The 22,795-nt window shown below is 40.5% G+C and overlaps 5 protein-coding genes across 8 annotated transcripts; 2 read left to right on the top strand and 3 right to left on the bottom strand.

The window, feature by feature from the left end:
• Positions 1-371: 371 nt before the first annotated feature.
• Positions 372-3,469, bottom strand: LOC116202984 (putative adenylate cyclase regulatory protein). Its single transcript, XM_031534617.1, has 2 exons — positions 1,271-3,469; positions 372-994 (listed from the first exon to the last, which is right to left on the bottom strand). Exon 1 carries the CDS (start codon positions 2,637-2,639, stop codon positions 1,497-1,499), a length of 1,143 nt encoding a protein of 380 aa, XP_031390477.1. The 5' UTR covers positions 2,640-3,469; the 3' UTR covers positions 372-994; positions 1,271-1,496.
• LOC116202982 (TMV resistance protein N-like) lies at positions 2,731-7,107 on the bottom strand. The gene is made up of 4 exons (XM_031534616.1): positions 6,205-7,107; positions 4,505-5,609; positions 4,098-4,385; positions 2,731-4,017 (listed from the first exon to the last, which is right to left on the bottom strand). The coding sequence occupies exons 1-4, from the start codon at positions 6,870-6,872 to the stop codon at positions 3,466-3,468; spliced, it is 2,613 nt and encodes an 870-aa protein (XP_031390476.1). The 5' UTR covers positions 6,873-7,107; the 3' UTR covers positions 2,731-3,465.
• A 1,830-nt stretch (positions 7,108-8,937) lies between these two features.
• On the bottom strand, positions 8,938-14,011 carry LOC116205922 (vacuolar protein sorting-associated protein 45 homolog). The gene is made up of 13 exons (XM_031538623.1): positions 13,792-14,011; positions 13,130-13,331; positions 12,931-13,010; positions 12,140-12,367; positions 11,839-11,964; positions 11,672-11,752; positions 11,444-11,585; positions 11,178-11,356; positions 10,757-10,912; positions 10,111-10,218; positions 9,900-10,021; positions 9,644-9,775; positions 8,938-9,383 (listed from the first exon to the last, which is right to left on the bottom strand). The coding sequence occupies exons 1-13, from the start codon at positions 13,879-13,881 to the stop codon at positions 9,323-9,325; spliced, it is 1,707 nt and encodes a 568-aa protein (XP_031394483.1). The 5' UTR covers positions 13,882-14,011; the 3' UTR covers positions 8,938-9,322.
• A 1,711-nt stretch (positions 14,012-15,722) lies between these two features.
• Positions 15,723-19,805, top strand: LOC116205010 (putative UDP-glucuronate:xylan alpha-glucuronosyltransferase 3). Of its 3 annotated transcripts, none has more exons than XM_031537428.1 (5): positions 15,723-15,965; positions 16,139-16,243; positions 17,272-17,478; positions 17,629-18,266; positions 18,614-19,805. In XM_031537428.1, the coding sequence occupies exons 2-5, from the start codon at positions 16,185-16,187 to the stop codon at positions 19,645-19,647; spliced, it is 1,938 nt and encodes a 645-aa protein (XP_031393288.1). In that variant the 5' UTR covers positions 15,723-15,965; positions 16,139-16,184; the 3' UTR covers positions 19,648-19,805. The 3 variants fall into 3 exon arrangements, with proteins under 3 accessions (XP_031393288.1, XP_031393287.1, XP_031393286.1); XM_031537427.1 differs by having other exon boundaries at positions 15,723-16,011; XM_031537426.1 differs by having other exon boundaries at positions 15,723-16,034.
• Positions 19,806-20,067: 262 nt separating this feature from the next.
• On the top strand, positions 20,068-22,701 carry LOC116205011. 2 transcript variants are annotated; one of them, XM_031537430.1, is made up of 5 exons: positions 20,068-20,432; positions 21,282-21,346; positions 21,453-21,628; positions 21,845-21,902; positions 22,165-22,701. In XM_031537430.1, the coding sequence occupies exons 1-5, from the start codon at positions 20,174-20,176 to the stop codon at positions 22,471-22,473; spliced, it is 867 nt and encodes a 288-aa protein (XP_031393290.1). In that variant the 5' UTR covers positions 20,068-20,173; the 3' UTR covers positions 22,474-22,701. The 2 variants fall into 2 exon arrangements, with proteins under 2 accessions (XP_031393290.1, XP_031393289.1); XM_031537429.1 differs by having other exon boundaries at positions 20,084-20,432; positions 21,794-21,902.
• The last annotated feature ends 94 nt before the right edge of the window (positions 22,702-22,795 follow it).

Here is a 22,795-nt window from a genome sequence, read left to right as displayed (position 1 = left end):
AAGAAACAGCTGGCAATGTGGGAAGAGATCGATCGAGGATTCTCTTAATTTTGAGAAGTGGAATGTGATTTTCATAGACTCAAATTGTTGCACATATGTCTATCTGATAGTTGGGCGCAGCATTACAAAGCAACTGAAATGTTTATTTACTTTCTAATTCACTCATTTGAATGAATATCTGTTTTGGATTCTTGATTTTTTGATCGACAGCTGTTGAGAAATGCCCTCAGAAATGTCAAACTTATCGTATTTGTAAGAAGTAAAAACAGTCAGCTAGAGTTTAAGAAACATGGCAATTTGCTATTCCTGCCAACCTATGGTGCATATATCGACTAGTATATGCTGTCGAACTTTTTGTTGGGAAAGGATGCTCAAAGAGTCAATTACGCAGCAACTGAAAGGGACACCGAGAACTTTTTACGTGGAAAACCCTAATGAAGGGAAAAACCACGGGACCGAGTCCAGATCAACTTTCCACTAGATCGATGGAGATTACAATTTGTTTTTCATCAAGGGCAAGCCCTCGGATTAACCCAAACTCAAGAGAACACTCTCTCGGATCACCAAAAGCCAAATTCATCACCCACAATGGGTGGATTACAATTTACAAACACGACCAAAACAAACACCTACAAAGCTCGAATATAAATTCTGACCTTTCAGACTTTAGTTCCACGAGTATTAAAGCCGCTGCCAAAATTTCATCCCGACCAGAGTTAACCATCAAATCTTTCCGAAGCATCATGTTTCTTTCCATGCAACCAGAAGCAAAAATCACTCCCATGTTCCCTGTAAAGAAGTTGCCAAATTTTAATCTAACAACTGAAAGATTGTCAGGTCTCGCACTGCCTGATCCCTTCAAGAAGCTCAGGACCGATATCTTCTGTGCCTCCAGTATAGAGCTCCTCATCATCCCAGGTGTGGACCGCAGAAGCTGCTTTCACAGTATTGCACATTTGCTTACGAAAAGTACTTGCCTGGGTTTTTGTCTGATCTGCAGTTATTTGAAGAGAATATAATTGGAACTAACATAACCAACTTAGTACATTCTGTAGCTAACGGGCCGGACTACAAGGCAATAATAAAAGGGAATGCGTGCAGGAAATTATTGGATAGGAAGTCTCAGGAGATATTCATTTCCTCGGTTGCAATCAATGGCAGAGTTTTAGAATACAAATGAGCTGCACAGGAAAAATTTATAGGAAGATTTTGGAAGGAAATGATCAGATCTGCATAAAAGATTGTCGCAGTGATTAAGGAAACTTCTTACCATGTTCTCTCCATTCTGCAGCTTTTTACTCCATTATTAGCCATATTTGCTGGTCAGGACTTGCCTCTGCATGCAATCATGAGGGCCACCCCTTTCAAGCACTTGCTATTGAACAACCTGGAAAGGAGAGTAGTCCTCTGTCTGCCCCATGCATCCCTTATTATGACTCATACCCAAGTGTCGTACAGGTAATATCTTTTCCCACCAAAAAAACTAGCAAGGCACTCTACCAATTATAAATCTTATAGAATCTCAATTGATTTGAATCTTCAGAGACGTCTAAGTGAAAATTTTCCAGGTTTTCGAGGCCCTCAAGTTCTGGTACCTTCTCGCAGCCATCGGCATACCATTGTCTCAATACTCCATAGTTCGATTGGTTGAGTAACTTCTCAGATGTCCTATCTTCAAACCACCCCCAAAATGATCTCAATTCATCAAGCCCATCAAGTTCTTGTAACTTCTCAATACCATTACCATCTAGACATTGCCACAGTTTCCACTTCGGCTGAGTTGGTGGCTCTTCCACTTTTTTCAGCCCCTCAACTTCTTGCAACTTCTCACAACCATCTGCTCTAAAAATTTCCAGCAATCTTAGGTTTGACAAATTGGGCAACTTTTCAATTGACTTACATCCGCTGATACTTAACCGTGTCAATGCACCCAATTTATCGAGGCCATCAAGTCCTTGTAACTTCTCACAGCCATGGGCATCGAGATCTTGCAAAGATTTCAAGTTCGATAGATCGGGCAACCTTTCTATTGACTTACATCCGCCGATACTTAACCATGTCAATGCACCCAATTTATCGAGGCCATCAAGTCCTTGTAACTTCTCACAGCCATAGGCACCGAGATCTTGCAAAGATTTCAAGTTCGATAGATCGGGCAACCTTTCTATTGACTTACATCCGCCGATACTTAACCATGTCAATGCACCCAATTTATCAAGGCCATCAAGTCCTTGTAACTTCTCACAGCCATAGGCAACGAGATGTTGCAAAGATTTCAAGTTCGATAGATCGGGCAACCTTTCTATTGACTTACATCCGCTGATACTTAACCGTGTCAATGCACCCAATTTATCGAGGCCATCGAGTCCTTGTAACTTCTCACAGCCACAGGCATTGAGATTTTGCAAAGATTTCAAGTTCGATAGATCGGGCAACTTTTCAATTGATTTACAACCTGCAATGTTCAATCTCATCAATGCTCCCAATTTATCAAGCCCATCAAGTCCTTTTAGCCTAGTGCAGCCTCTAACATCTACATAAGCCAATGACTTTAGGTTTGACACATTCAATGTTTCAATGGCCTGCCAACTGCTAACGACTAGAATTTCAACAAGCTTTTCACAAATGAATACCATCATCAAAGACAATGCACTCAACTTTGATAGATCTGGCAGCCTCTCAAGATTTCCACATTCATAAATAACTAGATTCTTCAAAGATTCCAGCTTATCAAGGCCATCAAGTTTAGCTATCCTTCGGCAGAAAGAAATGTACAAAATTCTCAATGTCGCTAGATCACCGAGGCTCTCAATTTCGACAAGCTCAGGGCAGTCGTGTAGCTTTAATTCGGATAAGTTTTGCAAATTTGAAAGCGCTGTCAATCTTGCAAGGGAATGACAACGTAATATACATAGCTTACGCAGACCTAGTGGAAGTTCAGGAAGGCATTGGAGATTGACATTACCAATAGAAAGCTCCTTAAGTGTAGCCAGCGCGCCAATTCCGTCCAGTAAGATGCTAACATTTGACCGAGATATATGCAGCTTCTCCAACTTCGACAACTCCAAAATCTCCTTGGGAACCACTGACCGGACAAATTCTATCTTCTTTAAGTTAATCAAATCTGGGAGATTCGGTATTGGCACCGATGACTCACAGGTCAGTGACACGCTACTTAAGCTGCTGGGAAGCGCAGGGAGAGTTCTGAGCTGTGTGCACCATGCTAAATCAAGAGTCTCAAGACAAGGAAGGCCCCCAATTGTCTCTGGAATGCTGCTAATATTTGTATGACGCAATAGCAGGACCTTTAAAAGGGATAGCCTCCCAAGCTCGATTGGAATTTGTCGAAGTAATCGACACTCTGAAGCGTCTATGGATTTAAGTTTCTCTAACTGTCCAAGAGCAGTAGGTATAGATTGGATTGAACTACGATCAATCTTAAGCACACGCAGATTAATCAGATTCTCAATGGAATCGGGCAACCCTTGTCCTGGATAGAACCAACTCGACCAATGAATTCAAGCCCCCAATAGACTTCGGAAGCTCTCTCAGAGGAGTGCCTGCTACCGTTAGCCGTCGCAATGTCACTAATGATCCAATCGACTCTGGAAGCTCACTGATTTTTGATTGATCAAGTCTAAGATCTGCGAGAGATGTTAAATGGCCAATAGAACTTGGAATCTGAGTCAGACACGCGCAGTTGTTGGCACTCAAGGTTTCGAGCTTCATCAAACCGTCCAGGGTAGGCAACTTTTTTATGCCAGTTCCATCAATGACAAGTTCAAGCAACGTTTCATTGATGTCCAATTGCTCTAGAAGCTCCTTAACGAAACGACAATCTGTCATATTGAGGGAAGCAAGATGCTTAAGCTTACCTATGGAAGGGTCAATCACCTGCAGTCTTTCGCAATTGCTTATATTTAACCTCTCCAGGTTGCAAAATGGGGACAAATCAGGAGTTCGAGTAAGTTCTTTGCAGTAGCTGAGGTCAAGAACTTTCAGCTTCATCGTCATCATCTGCAAAACAATTAGTAAGTATCGCCGAACTTGCCATAGAAAACATTATCAATTAGAGAGTTCAATGTATTAGCAGAGACCTGAATTGAGTTCCAAGCATTCCAATTATGTGTGACCTTGCTATTTGACAAATCAAGGATGAGTAGGTCCTTTACATTCAAATTTGTTGCTGTGCAGTCGAGTGACGGTATTTTCCACCGAAGCCATCTCAGGGTTGGTAGAAGATTCTCAAAATTGCCAGCAAGATTAGCACAGTCTAGTTGGAGAAATCTCAACTTTGATAGCTTCCTAAACTCGCTAGGCTCAAAACAGCGGTCCTCCAACCCAATCTGATATTCCAGTTGGATGGCTTCTATATTTTTCGACCCCTGCTCCAAATAGATAAAAGAAAGAAAGAAAAGAAAATTTGCATAAAGAATTCCATTTCTTTTATCTGTCTAACAACACAATAGCCTTTTGTACAACCAAAGATGAAAATATGTTTTACCTGCTTCTTCAGCAGAACATCAACTGCTTCATCGCCCCACAACCTACTCCGCTTCCCTGGTTCTTTAGGGTTTTCTTGCCGAACAATTCCCCTACCAAGATCTCGAAGCTGATCATGCATCCTTAGCATATTGTCCTCTCCAATCTTAATAAGAGACAATAGTTGGAGGACTTCAATATCAGCTTCCGGAGAAAATTTATATTGATCTTTCCACATGTGAGCTATTGTCCTTTTATCTTCCCGGCTGAAAAGGCATGCAATATCTAAAAACATTTGTTGTTGTTCGTGCTCTAATGCATCATAGCTAATCCTCAACCTGTGCTCGACTTCCTTATTTGGCACTATCTTCAACTTCTGCAATGTCGCCTTCCAGGTATCCTCACTTTTCCCATGGAGAAAAGAGCCAATAACTTCAAGAGCTAGAGGAAGACCTCCGATTCTTTTGACAATTTCTTCTGATAGAGCTCTCAGTCTAACTGTGGGAGCATCTCTCCTCAGAGCATGCTTGCAAAATAGTTGGAGGCCCTGCTCTTCTTCCATTTCATTTACTTCATAGACCTGATGCTCCCGAGGTACTTCTAAAGTGCCCTTGTTTCTAGTGGTGATGATGATTCTACTCCCTTGGCCGAACCAGTCAAGTTCTGCAGCCAGTGCTTTTAGTTGATCAACACTATCAACATCATCGAGAAGAATGAGGACCTTCATCTCACGAAACCTACGCTTGACTACACTTATTCCTTCATCAATGGTAGCAAACTCCGGGCGGTCACACTTCAAGAGGTCAGCAACAAGTTGACTTTGCAATTGCCGAAGGCCGTTGTTACTGCGCCCTGATATTTCTCGTACATCTTGTAGGAAACTGCAACTGTCAAAATCATCCAACATATGGTAATAGACGACCTTAGCAAGTGTCGTCTTTCCAATGCCCCCCATGCCCCAAATACCAATAAACCTCACATCTGGCGCATCGACACTAAGCATTCTCACGACTGTTTTCATGTGATTGTCGATCCCTACTAAGTTGTTGTTGTTGACACAAAGATGAGCCTTCTTCAACTCCCTCAAAACCTTTGTGACTATCATCTTAATCAATTTTCCTTGATGTCTGTGGCATAAGATTAATGTCATGAGGGCAAGGTAAAATAGTTGATAGTTCAAAGAAATAAAACATTGACTGATAATGGAAGCAGAAATTAAAAAAAAATAAAATAAAAATCATTTGCAGTAATGCTAGAAAAAGGACTTCTTCTACTGTATGAAGCTTTATGCTGCACGCACAAGCAAAATGTGTTGAAGAAATGTGTAATATGATCTATGATAGCACACTATTTTGCCGGCAATGTTTCACAGATTGCAAGTGAAAATAGTGCAGTATTGTCAATTTCTTACAGATATACAACGCCAAACGGCAAACCATACTGTCATTCCCATTGATCTTACAATTCCCATCAGTTTTTCCAACCTGTACCAGTTGTGAGCAAAATTTTTAGATTGGTTAAATTGTACAGTCTATTATTCCATTTTCCAAAAAACACGAAATTGTTCTAATCATATGTATGTTAAGTCGGTGATAAATATGATTTACACATTATACGGAAAAGTTAAGTGAGAACGCCGCTACAATTGCAAAAAAAAAAAAAAGATGCAAAAAATCTATAGCACCAGATAGATAACTACGCAATAGGAAATGGTTTAATTACCCATTGGCCTCGTTCTTTAATTCCCAACCCTTCAAAGATCCAACCTCTGCAAGAGCTCTCCTCCACCTTTGAACCGTCTCAGGGTCTTGCTTTTTGGCGTGCTGCCGAAAGGCTCTGGCGTAACTCCCAGTCTGGTGTTGGACTTCGTTTGGCGTGACATCGTAGAAGATGGGAAGCACGATCTGCTCCCTTGCTTCCCTGCACTCCATCATGAAGGCAAACTCCTTGAGGCACCACTTACTGGATGCGTAGTTTTCAGAGAAGATGGGTATGGAGATGCTAGACCGCTTGATTCCCTGCAGAAGTTCACGACCAATTTCCTTGCCGATGCCGAGCCTCTCATTGTCCCTGAAGACACGGATCCCAGCACCTTCAAGGGCAGTGTAGAGGCAATCAGTGAATCCCTTGCGAGTATCTTCTCCCCTGAAGCTCAGGAAGACGTCATACTCATATCCCCGTTGGCCACTAGCCGAGGACGAGCCTGATGTGTCGACTCTGTAGCCACCACCAGTGCCATGGAAGAACGCATCATTAGAAGTAGTACCTGCAGTACTTCTGCTTCTTTTCTTCATAACAAAAACAGTGACAACGATCGAAGCAAACGACGAGAGAAAGGAAACGCATAGGCATGCCCACCAAGATAACCAAGGACTACCATCAGTAACCATTTCCGCGTACTTCCGATCAAAGATCGAATCAGAGAACTGTCAGAGAGTTTTTTCAATCGCAGTATTTGATGGCAGAACTTTGATTGAGCTCTCTTCTACCCCTCAGCCTCTTAATCAACTCTTCTTGCATGAAATCACAATTTTTTTTTCTTTTTTCAATCCAAAAACAACAGCTGACTATGTGTTTCCCAACAATGAGTCTTCTATCTTAATAAAACAAATAGATAAACAGGTATCCATCCCTGTTTTTCTTTCCCCCTTCCCTCCTACCGCGTGATTTGATTAACTGTCGGGTTCTTTCATCTGAATGGTCGGACCCATTCGACCAAAGATATTTCCCAGAAGCACATGCGCTGACCAGCTCAATGTCGATATGGTTTAATATTCTACCATAACGATGACTGGTCCCGACCCTCTTCTATTAGGTTACCATTGGTTCGCTGAAATGGAATTAATACAGAATATAATAGACAAAAAATATAATAGACAAGAAATAAAATAGAAATTCTGATAAATTTCTATTTTAATAGGATAAATAGATAATTTTAATGATAATTTTTATAATTAATAAAAAATAAATATTTTAAATAATTTAAAAGTAAATATTTTTGAAAAATTATTTATTTTAATTAAAGTGAATGAAAATTGTGATTATTAATAAAAGTAATTATTTTAATAAAAAATAATAAAATTATTAATATTTAAATGTTTATTAATAATGAATTAATAATATTTTTAATTATAATTATTAGAAATAGCTATTTTAATAAATTAATAAGCATAATTATCTAAATAATTAATAAAAAAATTTCTTAATAAAAACATATTCTCTTATAATAAAAAATTACTGTAAATTATAATTTAATTATTAATTAAATAATTAACAAAGAATAGCCATTTTTACTTAAAATAATTATTTTACTTTGCAATATAAACTACTATTACAATAAAAATTTAATAGGGTGCCACCTACGTGGGTCAAGGTCCTGCAATAACTAAATTTGTCCCCTTCATCGGATAGGGAATTTGGAAAATTTGAGGCCCCTTCTTCCATGAAACTTCAACACTAACATGAGAATGACATAACTTCAACACAAAGTCCAGCACAAACATATTGGGAATTTTCGATGCACAGCCGACATTATTTTTGTTTTGAATTTTCGGAGCCATACATTGCTAGAATTAAGGTGCAACCTACGTGGGTCAAAGTCCTGCAATAGCTAAATTTGTCCTCTTCATCGGATAGGGAATTTGGACAATTTGAGGCCCCTTCTTCCATGAAATTTCAACACTAACATGAGAATGACATGACTTCAACACAAAGTCCAGCACAACATATTGGGCTTTCCATTTCCAGCCGGGGCATTCTAGTCGCCCGATAAAGACCTAACATTAACATTGATTGAAGATACATATTCTACAATCATGTCTCCTTGCCGATTGAAGTGCCCTCAAACAAGAAGCTTGCGACGTGGTAACGGAGAGGGAAATCCTTCCACTTACTCTATCAACTACAATAACATCTATGAATCCGCTTTTGGCAAGCGTATAAACAGCTCTGAGTAAATTCTCAGCAGAATTTGGGCGCAGAAAGAGGAGTTTTTCTGTGTCTATACCCATTGATTCTGCAAGTGAAGGGTTCATTGCATTCTCTACATCAAAATATGCACGAAACCCTGCTCAAGAAGACGCATAAAGGGAAGAAAATCCGGATGGAGATTAACCATTCCGGACGTTCGAGGGAGGCACCCATATTCCTGATGCAAGCCGAATAACTATTCCGACCCAGAATAGCTATTCCACATTCCCTTGAACCAAACGTCAAAATGAGTATTCCGCACGAAATATGTATTCCATTCTCTGTTTAAGCATGCGAACCAAACATGCTTCCACCCCGTAAATGGACTTCTCCACTACTACTGTCAATTATTGCTGCTGCTTTTTTCTTTTTAGTTCTCACTGAACCATGGCGGTATTTGTCCCGCAAGTCTTAATATTATTGCAGAGTTTTATTGGTCTTTCTTATAATTGCAGTCCAATGATTTTAATTACTAACGTAAACAAATTGGGGACAAAAATTCACCAGATCTTATACGTTCAAACATTAACCTATATAATTCCAATTCGTGCAAATCACTGTTACAACATGAACAAGGTTCATCGAGATCGAATAACCCAGAAAAAAATACCCCCTGCTAAGGGCAGCCTTTCAAAAAAGAATGGGAATGGCCAGCTTATGCGTCACGTGTAACTTCTCGGAGCTCCACCTAATTCACACAAATAATGAGCATCCTGACCCCTCGATTCTCGTCTGGCTACGCAGTGCATGAACTACTCTATGATTTGTGTGTACAACTCAATTATATCAGCAACTACCTCAACAAGGCAAGAAGCTGCAAAAAACAAAAGATATACGCTCGGTCTCGGGAAGCAAAATGGGCATTCGATCTTCAAATTACACTTGAACTAGAGCGAGCGATCCTCTGAGCTTCTTCTAGATCTTTTATAAACCTGCATTTTCAGCAAACCCCCGTTGAGCAGCAGAGTAGATTTATACAGTCCAAATGCCATCAACATATCTCGAGAACTGGCAATAAGATAACAAATCAGAAGAGAGGTGCTTGGGGAAAATGGAGCAGAGCAGCAAAATGCATTTTAAGCTGAACTGCTTTTCCTTCCACTGTCCAGTTCTGCTGGATTTTCCTATCTAGTTAATTTAACATGCATAAAAAACCCCAAGAAGGGAATCAAAAATCAAGAAAGAAAAGTACCTCCTAGAATTGAGCAGCACTGAACCTCCAAGGATGAAACGAATTCCTGAATTGGTGGCGTTTTGTAGAGCAACAGATCTCGACTCTTCGTAAGTTGTCCCACCCACAACAAAGATTATCACCTCCTGCGGCCTGCATTTATAGAGAATAACAGAGTATGAGAGAAATCATTAATTTCACGAGGTTGCCAACTTTTCATACACAAATCATATTTCTTATTTTACAATATATAATAAAAGACCAAGAGGGGAACAACCTGCCCTGCTGAAAGTGATTTCCAACAAATGGATAGTCTACATCTCTCAACCGACCCTTTATAATGCTTTCCATAGTCTGGAACAAAAGAGGCTGGTGTTGTGTGTACACATTCTCTACCCCCTGTGTATAGGCAGAAGATCATATCATGAGCAGGTGAGCAGTTAAACCAATAAAAAAGTTACAGAATAACTCCATGAAAATTGACCAACCTTGAGGCCACGTGCCATGTTGCGGGCAATGTTTAGAAGATCTCGATTTCCAAAAAGATCTCCAGTTCGCTTATCAACCCCAGCTTGCTTCAGCAAAAATTGAACAAGCTGCATCCATGGTTCCAATTCAACTTAGCAATAATTATTGCCCGATTTAATCATTAGAAAGACTGATGAATCTACAAAATATTACAGCAAACTTCAAACAAGAAGAAATCACGCAAATCAGCAAAAGAAATGGAATTAAATCTGTTTTCTTCCAATGAAGTTGCTCCTCTCACAAAATAGTCAAGAAATAATCATCTTAGTTGGAACTTGCATCTTTGTGATGGATATGTAAAGCTCATAGAAGTGCAAGGCACAAAAATGCATGCAATAAGACTGACGAATCTATAAAATATTACAGCAAACTTCAAACAAGAAGAAATCAAGCAAATCAGTAAAAGAAATGGAATGAAATCTGTTTTCTTCCAATGAAGTTGCTCCTCTCACAAAATAGTCAAGAAATAATCATCCTGGTTGGAACTTGCATCTTTGTGACGGATATGTAAAGCTCATAGAAGTGCAAGGCACAAAAATGAATGCAAGGTTCCGATGGGGCAAAAAGAAAAATGCAACATGAACTAAGATAATTTGGTAAACTTACCCCGGGCTTGTATTTTGGAGATCGCGACGCAAGTTTGTTGAAAAGTTGCATCAATTGAACAGGGCTCTCCTTCTCATACCGCAAGGCGTACAACATGACTAAGCGTAAACGGTCGATATCAGATACATTTTCATTGTTGAGAAGATTAGTCACTGCCTAAATGAACCATAAAAGTGAAAGTTGTTAGAAGCATAAATAGAACTACAATAAGTATTACTTTTATCATGACCAGATATGGCATCTTAGCCCAAAATGGTCCAGAGCATCTTAAATTAAAAGTGTGAGGAGGTTTGGAAGCTTAAACTGCCTTAATGAGTTACTATACCAGTAAACCATTTCCGAGAGCCTTCACATAGGCTTAGGTCTTTTAAGGTACACAAAGCCACCATTAGAATATAAGAAACCCTTCAACAGAATTTACCTCAAAGGCTGCCACCTGGCCACCATTGCAAGCCAACTCCTGTTCTGTCTCAGAAACTAACATGAGCTTTCGCTCTTCAACTATCTTGCTCATTTCAGTGACCAAAGTAACATGCTTCGAGACGTTGCCATGCATTTTCCTGTACTCAGGATAGTTGTCGACAAACTTGGCCATATCCTCTGCAAAATGTCAGAATATTTTATCAATAAATTTCACTGGTCATATATCTCTAAAACAGCTCATCTCTCATGGCACTTCATACAAACCTATTGTCTGGATGTTTTGGTTACTTTTCGCCAATTGCTGAAATTCATCGACCATCGACTTAATATTTATCCCTATATCTCCAAAATTCTCATACATGTTGGCTTTGAAGAAGGCATCTTGTTCTGCTGACAGTACAACTTCCTATTTACACAATAGAGCAGATATACATAACTATGTAGATTATGTTACTGTTGTAAATATCATGGTGGAGCAGAAGAGATATTGACCTGCTGATCTTTAGGAATCTTCCCAAAACTTTGCAAGTCAACTTTGTTATCTTGAATGCCTATCAGTTCGTGAACCATTGCCTGCAAAACGTGTACTATTAGCTGCCACTTTAGTTCTGGCACTAACATACCGGTAGGCACTCACCAAAAAGTAGAACAATCCCTACCTGATAAGTCCACTGATTCAGAAGTGGAGTCACGGGATCATCCCTCCTATCAACTATCAGAAGCAAGGGGGAAACTTCTGTGCGTCTAAAGTCGAAAAGCCCACTTTCTTGCTGGTACATCAGTTTCTGGACACATAAAAATCATAAACCAGAAGGAAAATGAGATATTTATGGATGGACAGAGAACTCTATAAAGAGTCTCCTTGCAGTATGCTCGGCAATACACCATCATCCTGGAAACAGTAAACAAACCTATACGTTGTAAACCAAATATATTCATTAATGTCACAATTGGACTTACCGAAACTTCGTGTGCTATTCTTTTCGCTGCATCAGAGGTCCTCTGATACCGAATTACAGGTCTCCGCTTTAAGGCCAAAAAAAGGGCGGAAATACCATCAACAACACGGTCACAGAATTGCTGCAATCTTGGGGGATCCACAACTGCTGGAAGCATGTACATGTGATTGGATGGAATATTCAGTGTGAAATGGTAAGGGTCAACTGCAACAAAGTCTGCGTAGAACTCCTGCAATATCAAGTCAGTGGTTGGATCCAGATGCTAGATTGAAACATGAAGATGACTAGATAGCATCAACACCACTGAGTTGAACATGCTAGTACAGCATCATGTGACAGAATGCACATCAACGTCAGAACCAAGTATATGTGACCTATTCAGAATTTATTAAAAAAAAATTGAAAGAAAAAGTTTATCCATGCCAAAAAAAAAAAATTAAACATCACCCCTCTCGAAAAATTGAAAAAAAAGAAGAAGAAGATGGAAGTATAAGCGACAAATTAATTTAACAATGTAACTAGACTAATCACTCAGAAACACATAACGTCAGAATCAAGTATCTATGACCTATTCAGAATTTCAAAAGCTGCTTAACGAATCTCATTCATGCTCTTGTTTTAAGTATGCTGGATTCCAGATCAGCAACTAAAATCTTGGCACTCACACTAAAAGTATCACCAGACAATTAGAAGCTCAAGTGAAGAGTTCTAGGCTAATTAAACTTCGTCTTGCCTCTGCCCACTGAAACAGTCTTATCCTCCAAAGTAAAATGATATGAAAATGAAGATTACCTGAACTTGCTGAACAACTTCATGTTCATCTGAATCAGCTAAAATATGAATTTGGGTATCCTTCAATATGTTCGAGAAAACTACAAGACAGTATCATAGAGCGTGGGGAAAAATCTCATCAGTAACTCATGATCAATTATCTCGCTTCAAGATTCTAGCCGAACTCAAAACTAAATGTCTTTGAATTTGAAAAACTTACAAAGATGATACTCTCCGAACCTAGGACTAGCAAGCTGCCGCCGCAGATGCTGAATATTTTCTGATGTAGGGCGAAGAAAATAAATTGCTTTGAGATGTGACATCGATTCTTTTGACTTGGAAATAGAATCAACAAACTCCACCAGGAAGACCTCTTTCTTCAGAAGCTCTGACTGCGAATATGCAACACTAACAACACTCACCTGCAAATCAGTATACCCATCAAACAATTCCTACCATGCAATTGCAGCTCCTTGAACTCACAGGTACGCACTACAACTCGAAAAAATGCGTTTTTCCGGCAAGATTCGATTTCCTACAGCTAAGCACTGAGCACACCGCATCAGCGCAATTCCCAACCCCCCCCCCCCCCCCCCCAAAAAAAAAAAAAAAGTTCTGCCATTTCTCAATACATAATTTCACTTCCATCTCTTATCTCTAATCATATTAAACTCAAAGCTCCAACACCCTATAACCCTATCGTGACATCAATGCGGCAGAATCGAAGGACAACATCTCCGTGCCAATGCAATTGCAGGGGCACAGCTGTGGCTGGTGATCACTGTCATCGAATTTATCATGATCCTAGACTCAGCCAATTCCTGGACGAAATATTTTAACTAAAACCCAAATTTCAACGATGCTAGCTTGTGAGGTCATTACCGTTTGGGAATCGAGAACGAGAACCTTCATGCCCGAGATGTCCTGCAACATCCGGCTGATGTAATCCCGCGCGGCGGACACCAGAACCATCCTCGCGAGACTCCTTGACGAATCAGCAACGATACCGACTCCGACCGAGGGCTGTGATCGCCGATCAGCTGCTGCTTCTCCTTCCCCTTTTTCTTCTCCTTCTTCTTCTTCAACTGTTTTCGTTGGAAGTTTCTCAGATCTCGGACAATCCGAGCAACGGGAGCTGACGTCGGAGCTCGGGAAAAATGGGCTGGGCTGACATTTCGGGAAGCCCATTACTGCAGGCCCATGGCCATCTATAGACCCCGTCCAAAGTTGGCTGATTGGTACTATCATTAATCAGATTGAAGAGGGTATAAGCTTAATCAGTTTAATCTTCATTTTCCAATCTTTGACTAGAACAACTAAACCCGAGACGAGACGATGATTAGCTGGAGAAGGTTGTGGTAGGTCACTGACGCTACAACAGCTCCCGCGGAAATTTTGTTTTTATCGAATAACAACAGTTGAACGAGTATAAGGACAACGAATCACGATTCATAGAGGTAAGAAGTGTTTACGTGATTAGTTATGCCCTTTTTTTCTTTAATACCTACTACAAAGAGAATTACCGCCTGGTTTTGCATTACAATTTATACATCATATAATTATAATTAATACAATAACAAAGTTTTACTTTTTTTTTTAAGGAAAAGAATATTGTAAGTCTTTCAATAATAATTAATTTTACAGTTATTCCTGTTTTGGAGATCATATAATGCCACCATCATAATATATTAATTGTCATCCCCAGAGTCAGCATATGGGTAAATTTAAAATATCCAGAGTTAGTTGGTTGGTACATTATTATGGTAGTTTTGTGGGTTTATTTATTTATGTAATGGATGGGAATTTTTGATCCATTGTCACATGATCAGTTGGGGATTTATTAAAATTATTATTATTATCATTATTATTATTATTCTGGTTGAATAATTGGGCGTATTACATATCTGATTTATGTCCCATTCATTTTTGGGTTTTGTTATTGTTAATGTTTTCAGTTAAGAGAGACAAAGACATCATGAAACAATTGCTCATAATTTTTTTGATCGCCGTGCGAAAGAGGAAAGTCCGAGGGTCCTTATATTGACAAGGAGGGCATGTAGGATGAATTCAAAGATTACAGAAATCATACATACATAAAACGACTTTTTAAATTATTATTGTTATTTAAGTAAACTTATTGATTTATAGTTCCATATTTTTTTAATAAGTGGAAATACAATTCCTTGGATTCTCTTTTGTATTGTAATAGAATTGAGCTTTTGACAAAACAGAGCAGGTAGGATTCCTCTCATTGACTAGTTCCTTGATTAAAAACATTACATTGGACCAGCAATCACTATTACATGATCAGCTGGTTGATCCAAAATGGCAATCAAAAAATAGAAATTCCTATATTGATTACTCTTTGTATCGTGTAATAAACATCCGTACCGAGATAATTGCTGCAGCATTACTGGTTCCCGTGTATGAAAAATTCTTAGGTGATTATATCTTTTTAAATGTGACGCAATGAAATACCACCTTGTTCTAGATCACAACCGCGAGTGAATGAGCGTGAATCGCACGAGTAACATACCACAATAGTTACGGATTATACATGCACGCGAGGCAAAAAATGTAGAAGCATAAGATGGTTTCTTTCCTAAGGCCCTAACTATAACTCTTGAATTTGAGTATATGAATGGAGAAAATTCATGCAGGGTTTTACAATATAGACTGACCCGGCTTTAACTGCATTGTTATGAACCGTTGCGATTCCGAAAACCATGATGTAAAAAAAAAAAAAAAAAAAAAAGAGCATTCAGTCAACGCAGCAAGTGACGATCATTTCCTTCTTCTTACAGGGACATAATCGGAAAAAACAGAAATTGGCCGCTTCTTCTTCTTCTTCCTCCCCCATGGCTGTGAACAAGCAGTGAAGCTTACTTGCAGCAGAGAAGCCAGCCAAAGAAACAATCAGAGCAAGACTCAATACAAGCCTAACAGGATTGCCAAAACCTTCTTGAGCTTCCTTTTGATTTGGCATTGACGTTTGACTGTCTTTGACCTCGTCCATATACACGGATTGCTGTCTACGCCCTCCCGGCAGATCCCGCGTATTCTCCGGTTTCCATCTCCTCTTTCTCCCTGATGGGCTTGCAAGTTAGTCGATTTTGTTTTGGACAGTGAGTGAAGCTTCAGTTCAGAATTTGGTTGGAAAAATGAATCACCTTTGCTTGTTCTGACCGTGATCGTGAAATGCTGATTTCTGAGGTTTTGATTTGGTCAGGTGATGACCTCGGTGTGAACCTGTCAGCCGGCGAGACTGATCGGCGATGAGAGGAGCCTCGCTGAGCCCCGTCGAGCCTCGGCTCCGATTGTCTGCTTCATCTAAGTGAGTCTCTCTCTGTAGTTCACTGCTTCTTCCTTTGCTATTGGTGAATTCTGGTCGATTTGAGAAGACAGCATCTTGATCTCTGCTGCATGAGTAATCTGTCAGTTCACAGCTTGGTAGGCTTAGTGTAGCGTAATGAGTGAAGTGTTGGTTGGAAATTTTGAAGTCTTCATCAGGTCGCTTAAGTTCAACCATTGAATTGGCAAAATGAGAACTCCCATAGGCTTGATTTGAGGACTCGGTGGTTGGGATCTCGGGTTTCGCCGCCCCATTAGTTCACCATTCCCGAGTTTTATCGATCTAAAAGTAGCTATTTTAGGAAACCAATATGGTCAGCAAGATACATGATCATGAGTCTCATGAAAGCAACTGCTGGGCAGAAAACCACTGTGTTCCTTTTCATGTTATTTGTTACGTTTCAGAGTTATGATCTTCTGTACTGGCACTAAAGTTAGACAAGGGGCAAAGTAGATTCTTTTCCTTCTCAGAGGAGGCTACAGCAGTAGTTAGATGTTATATCTGATTAGAATGATCTGAGAATGGAGGTTAGAGTAGCAGCTGATTAGCATACGAACATGAAAACACTTTGTATCAACTCTTTTGCTTCTCTTGGCATAGCCGATGAACTATACTCCCCTTCAAGATTATTCTCTTTTTGTTGTAAGGTCCTTGAGTTCTGCCATCATATAAGAGGTTATATACCGGGTTAGAGAACAATGCCAGCTTGAAATTGTACTTTTCGAAATTATTCTGCAAAATAGAATGTAAGACTGCACCAAATTGATGCTTTCCTGGTTTATTTTTCTTATTCATTTTTTTCTTATCTGCTCCATGGGGATAACACTTCTGCTTTGAAAATGATACTTGAATGTTAAATTGTAGGGCCAAATACATGTTTATTAACTTCTCAAAGGGATGTCTATATTATTCTTCATTTTGCAATTTATCAGCAACCACTTCTTTCTTCTAGTTTAAGCCTCATCTTTAGCTTTCGCTTAACATGGTTTATAATTATGTATTTGTTACAGTGAAGAAATGAACAAAAGAAGGTCCCAAAGGAGTAGATATTTCAAAGATGTTGAAAAGGCTCTCCGCTTTCCCATCCTAGGAAGGAATTTCAACTGCAAGATACCAACCTTAAAAATTGTGCTTGTCATCATTTTACTGGGAACTTTTCTGACCCTTTACCGATCTCCAGCAATTTACAATACAGATCTCTCCAATTCTGCATCTCGGTAAGTTCTTTTCTCTTGCTTTACTTTGGCAGTGTTTTCCAATTCTGTCCGAAGAGCTTCATCTTTTTTCATTTCTCTTCTATCTTCTAATTTAGCGAAATCATTTCTTTTCTATTCAGTTCAAAAAGTCCTTATGGATATTTCGTGCAGGCACAGTTTCATGGAGAGATGGACGAGAGAGCATAATGTTCCAGATCCTCGTTATATATCTTCCCTCAACATCAACTGGGACCAAATCTCAACTGCTATTGAGAAGCTGACTGACAGAGATGACTATAAAGGAATTGGTCTGTTGAACTTTAAAGAGGATGAAATTGAACTGTGGAAGCAGCTGATTCCCGATGCTGAACACGTCACTTTGCATTTGGACCCTGTGGCAGAAAATGTAACCTGGGAATCACTTTATCCTGAGTGGATAGATGAGGAAGAAGACTTTGAGGTTCCCACTTGTCCCTCTTTACCTAAGCTTCAAGTTCCAGGAAAACCGAGGATTGATCTCCTTGCTGTCAAGCTTCCATGTAATGAGTCAGGAAAGTGGTCAAGAGATGTGGCTCGTTTGCACTTGCAGCTTGCAGCAGGTGGGCTTGCTGCCTCTGCAAAGAGCTATCATCCAGTCCGTGTACTCTTTGTGACAGAGTGCTTTCCAATCCCAAATCTGTTCACTTGCAAAGAACTGCTTATACACGAAGGAAATGTTTGGCTATATGAGCCGAACCTGAACAAACTGAGAGAAAAGGTCCGACTTCCGGTGGGATCATGTGAACTTACTGTGCCTCTTAAGGCTAAAGGTCAGCTACAAATCTGTTTCTTTGCCTTCTCTTCTATCACATAAGCCAAGATCTTTACTGTCATATTAGCTTCTATGCTTCAAACTGCCTACAATGAAATGCTCTTTAAAAATTCACAGCCTATCAGGATAGTAATAGGGGCGTAACAGGTTAACACAGTGGTTCTACTCTTAATTATTGCGTTATTTTTGGGGTAAAAAAGAAGAAGAAAGAAACATGAGGGTCTGAAAACAGGTATAAGACTCTGCACGATGGGGTCCGGGATGTTATATATAATGATGGCAATATGAATCACTTGTTACAATGAAAATGAAGTGAAAATGATATTGTTCTTTATATCATAACAGAGAACTTCCATTCGGAGAGGGCCAGCCGAGAAGCTTATGCAACGATCCTTCACTCTGCTCACTTCTATGTTTGTGGGGCAATCGCTGCAGCTCAGAGTATCCGCATGGCAGGTTCAACTCGGGACCTCGTGATACTCGTCGATGAATCGATCACGGACTATCACAGAGGAGGATTAGAAGCTGCAGGTTGGAAAATTCACACAATTACGAGGATCAGGAATCCTAAGGCTGAACCTGATGCTTATAATGAATGGAACTACAGCAAGTTCCGTCTCTGGCAGTTGACGGATTATGACAAGATAATCTTCATTGATGCTGACATGCTCATATTGAGAAACATTGATTTCCTCTTTGAGATGCCGGAAATTTCTGCAACAGGAAATAATGCTACTCTCTTCAATTCTGGTGTAATGGTGGTTGAGCCCTCAAACTGCACATTCCAGCTCCTCATGGACCACATCAACGAGATTGAGTCCTACAATGGAGGTGATCAGGGGTACCTAAACGAGGTATTCACGTGGTGGCACCGGATCCCTAAACACATGAACTTCTTGAAACACTTCTGGGAAGGGGATGAGCCTGAGAAGAAGGCAATGAAGACCCGCCTCTTCGGCGCGGATCCACCAATCCTCTATGTCCTCCACTACCTTGGGAACAAACCCTGGCTCTGTTTCAGGGACTACGACTGTAACTGGAACGTGGACATACTACAAGAGTTTGCGAGTGACGTTGCCCACAAGAGGTGGTGGAAGGTCCACGATGCAATGCCCAAGAACCTGCACAAGTTCTGCTTGCTCCGGTCGAAGCAGAAGGCGGCTCTGGAGTGGGACCGGAGGCAGGCTGAGAAGGCGATCTACACAGACGGTCACTGGAAGATAAAGATCAAGGACAAGCGGTTAAAGACATGTTTGGAGGATTTCTGCTTCTGGGAAAGTATGCTGTGGCACTGGGGTGAGAAGAACTGGACCGATAACTCGACAACTACTGTCCCTCCACCACTAAAGCTTGGCTCCGCTTCTCTCCCATCTTTGTGACATCATAGGTTATCATACATCTCTCATACTTCTTCAAATGTAGGTGACATTTATTTCGATTCATTATTTGGCAGTTACAATGGTCGAACTTTCTGTACTATACAAGCATATTGCATACATAATTTGAGTGATTAACCCGGTCCGAAAGCTTCTTCATATTGAGTCCGACTTGATTCTACACCTGTTTAAAGATTCTGGAATGTATGATGCTCCTTAATTGACTGAGACGTAATGAGTTGAATTACGCGTCAAACTTTTCCAATTCGACCACTCTTGATCAGCTCGAGATTTGGATAAAGAAGGTAAGAGCGATACTTCAAACCAATCGTAGTCGAGCACAGGCTTTCCCCAAATCCAAAATTCTCATAGTTTTCCATAATCAGGGCCGAAATGAAAGGTGGGAAAACTTTAGGGGGGAAATTGGAATTTTACCTCCATGCCCAGGCCTGAACTATACCGAACATAAACCTCTGCTGCTGGGTTTATCTTCAACCTTCCGTTGCAGCTTCTTGAAGCTCCTCCATTGATGGCCTCGACAGCTTTTCCGAAGCCGATCCTAAGGATCAGTGCCCCATGCTCTCCTTCTAGCCGGGCCCATGAGTTCTTCCTCCCTCTCTCGGCCTCCTCATCTCACAGCGTTAGCCTCCGGCGGCTCTCTGTTCATGCCAAGAAGAAGAACTCGAGGTCGGAGCCGGTTCTCAAGCCCACAATTATCGAAGAAATAAGGTCGGTCGATGAGGAAGAGGATGAGGAGGAAGAGCTCCTTCTTGGGGACTTTGATGACGGTGAGTTGAACCTCTCTGTTTGGATGATGAGAAATGGACTCTGAATTGTGTTTTATAGTCCCTTTGTGCGTACTTGGGTTGGGTTGGGTCCCCTCTTCGTCATTCGCGATAATGCCACTAAAGCAAAGGTTCCAGCTTGGTATGTTAGCTATATTGTATTTGTGTTTCTGTTCATAATTCTGGTTTGCGTGATTCCTCGCCGAGTCAAGATTCCGGTGTTGCTCTGGAATTTCTTGATGTACATTGCATTGCCGAGCAGTTCGGTAGCATAGCTTTTAATTTGACGAACAGGCAGTTACGTAATGATTTTGTCTAGTACTTAATGAATTTCTCATGCTCTGGAAATAAGATGCTGTGACTTTTGGCCCGTGTTTTCTGGATATATATGAGAGCGTTGGGAGTTAATGTCATTGCTTCCATAGTGTTCCCGATAAGTTGATTCCCCGTGCTCGTGTTTGGTGAGATGCACTGGAAAAGGAACCGACATATAAAACTGTTGGATTCTCCATCTCCGACAATGCCATCCTGTTGTACCAAACAGGGTTTTAGTGTCAATAGTCCAAGTCGTCTGATCAAAGGCACTGTTGAGAGTGCAAGAATAGAACTAATTTAACACGATTTGTAGTTATGGCAGTTGGAATGGGGCTGTTACTGGTATACCCGATGACCTGAAAACCAGACTCAACACACATTTGGGTATTTGTCGGTTCAAGTTTTAGATATACTGGTTCTACTTCTTATTGGTTCCATATGACTTTCTGCAATGATTCCTAAGTTCAGCATTGGAATGAGTCCGGGGGCCTTTGCTATTTATTATGTTAAACTGAGGGCGGTACATCTAACCTGCAGAGGAATTCGATGGAGATGAGGATGACAATTTCGAGGATGAGTTTCCCGAAGATGATACTCTTTATGTGAGTTGTGATCTTTAAATACTTTCAAGTATTTGATTCTTCAGAATGCTATTTTCAAATCTGCTGAAAAGTGAATGCTGTTTGGTTTGGGATATTGCGGAAAAAGGTCGGAGATGGAGCAGGAGGAGGCGGAATCTCTCTTGCAGGGACATGGTGGGACAAGGAAGCATTGGCGATAGCCGAAGAGGTTACTCAGTCATTCGATGGCGAACTCCAAATATATGCGTTCAAAACACTGTCCAATTCCACTATTCAAGTCCGAATAGAGACTCTTTCCAACAAGTGAGCCCCTTTGAAAAAATCTATCTTTTTATGAAACCACTGTGGCTCCATTTTTAAGTAGTTTGTTACACTTTGAGATGGGAGGCGACTATATGAATAATCTGCTCTCGTAGAAGTAATCAATGATGCACAAACTAATTTGAACTCGTAACGACAATGTTGCAGGTCTGGTTCTCCCAGTATGGAAGATATTGAAGCATTTTCTTTGTCCTACAGGACTCGTCTTGATGAAGCTGAGCTTGCCAAGTCTGTACCGGGGAAATTATCCTTGGAGGTAATTATACGTGCAATGAATGACTCCTCATGCCTCTTCCTTTTTGGAGTGACTCAATGATCAGTTATTTCGGTCCTATGCTTAACTGCGTCTTCATTTGGATTAGAAACACAAGAACCGAAATTTAATAAAGGCCCTTCAGGATTCAGTGAAAGTGTGTGATATACTGGTGAATTTGCAGGAATTCTATGTTCCAAGTGCTTAGTTAATTGGCTCGAGGAAATTGAATTTGTGAATTCCCCTCTCCCTCTCTCTCTGTCAGGTATCATCTCCCGGGGTTGAAAGAGTTGTTCGGGTCCCATATGATCTCGACCGATTCAAGGAACGGCCGATGTTCGTAAAATATACCAGTGAAGTATCTGAAGGCGTATCTCCTTCAGAAAGTGATGGTATCTTTAGACTCATCTCTTTCGACATAGATGCGAGATCTTGCACCTGGGGCTTAGCCGATGTCAGGGTGAACAGAGAGAAGGCAGGTAAAGGGAGACCCCTCAGCAAGAAGCAACGCGAGTGGCGCTTGAACACCTCGTTCGACTCCTTACGCCTTGTCCGATTGTATTCCGAGATATGATATCATATACATACATATGATCCCATACTGGTCGAGCCATCAGTCATGTTGTATCGTTGATGTATACTGTGATCAATGTTAATGATATATTGATCTATGGTTAACCCTTGATTGAATAGATGCGCAGGTTCAGTGGTCCGAGAGGGGCCCCGGTTGTCCCACAATACCAGAACAATGCACGTTTGGTACTTGGTGAGATGATTAGATACGACCCAGAAATTCAAACAATATGATGTTTGTCCATTTCTTAATTTTGGTTTGACTGATGGACCTTTCAATCTCTGTCCCATGCCCGTGAACATATTCTTTCCCCTTGCCACGC

This window comes from Punica granatum, chromosome 4 (genome assembly GCF_007655135.1).
Source record: "Punica granatum isolate Tunisia-2019 chromosome 4, ASM765513v2, whole genome shotgun sequence".
Classification (NCBI taxonomy): domain Eukaryota; kingdom Viridiplantae; phylum Streptophyta; class Magnoliopsida; order Myrtales; family Lythraceae; genus Punica; species Punica granatum.
The sequence above is the reverse complement of the archived record's forward strand: the minus strand, read 5'-3'. Positions and strand labels throughout refer to the sequence as shown.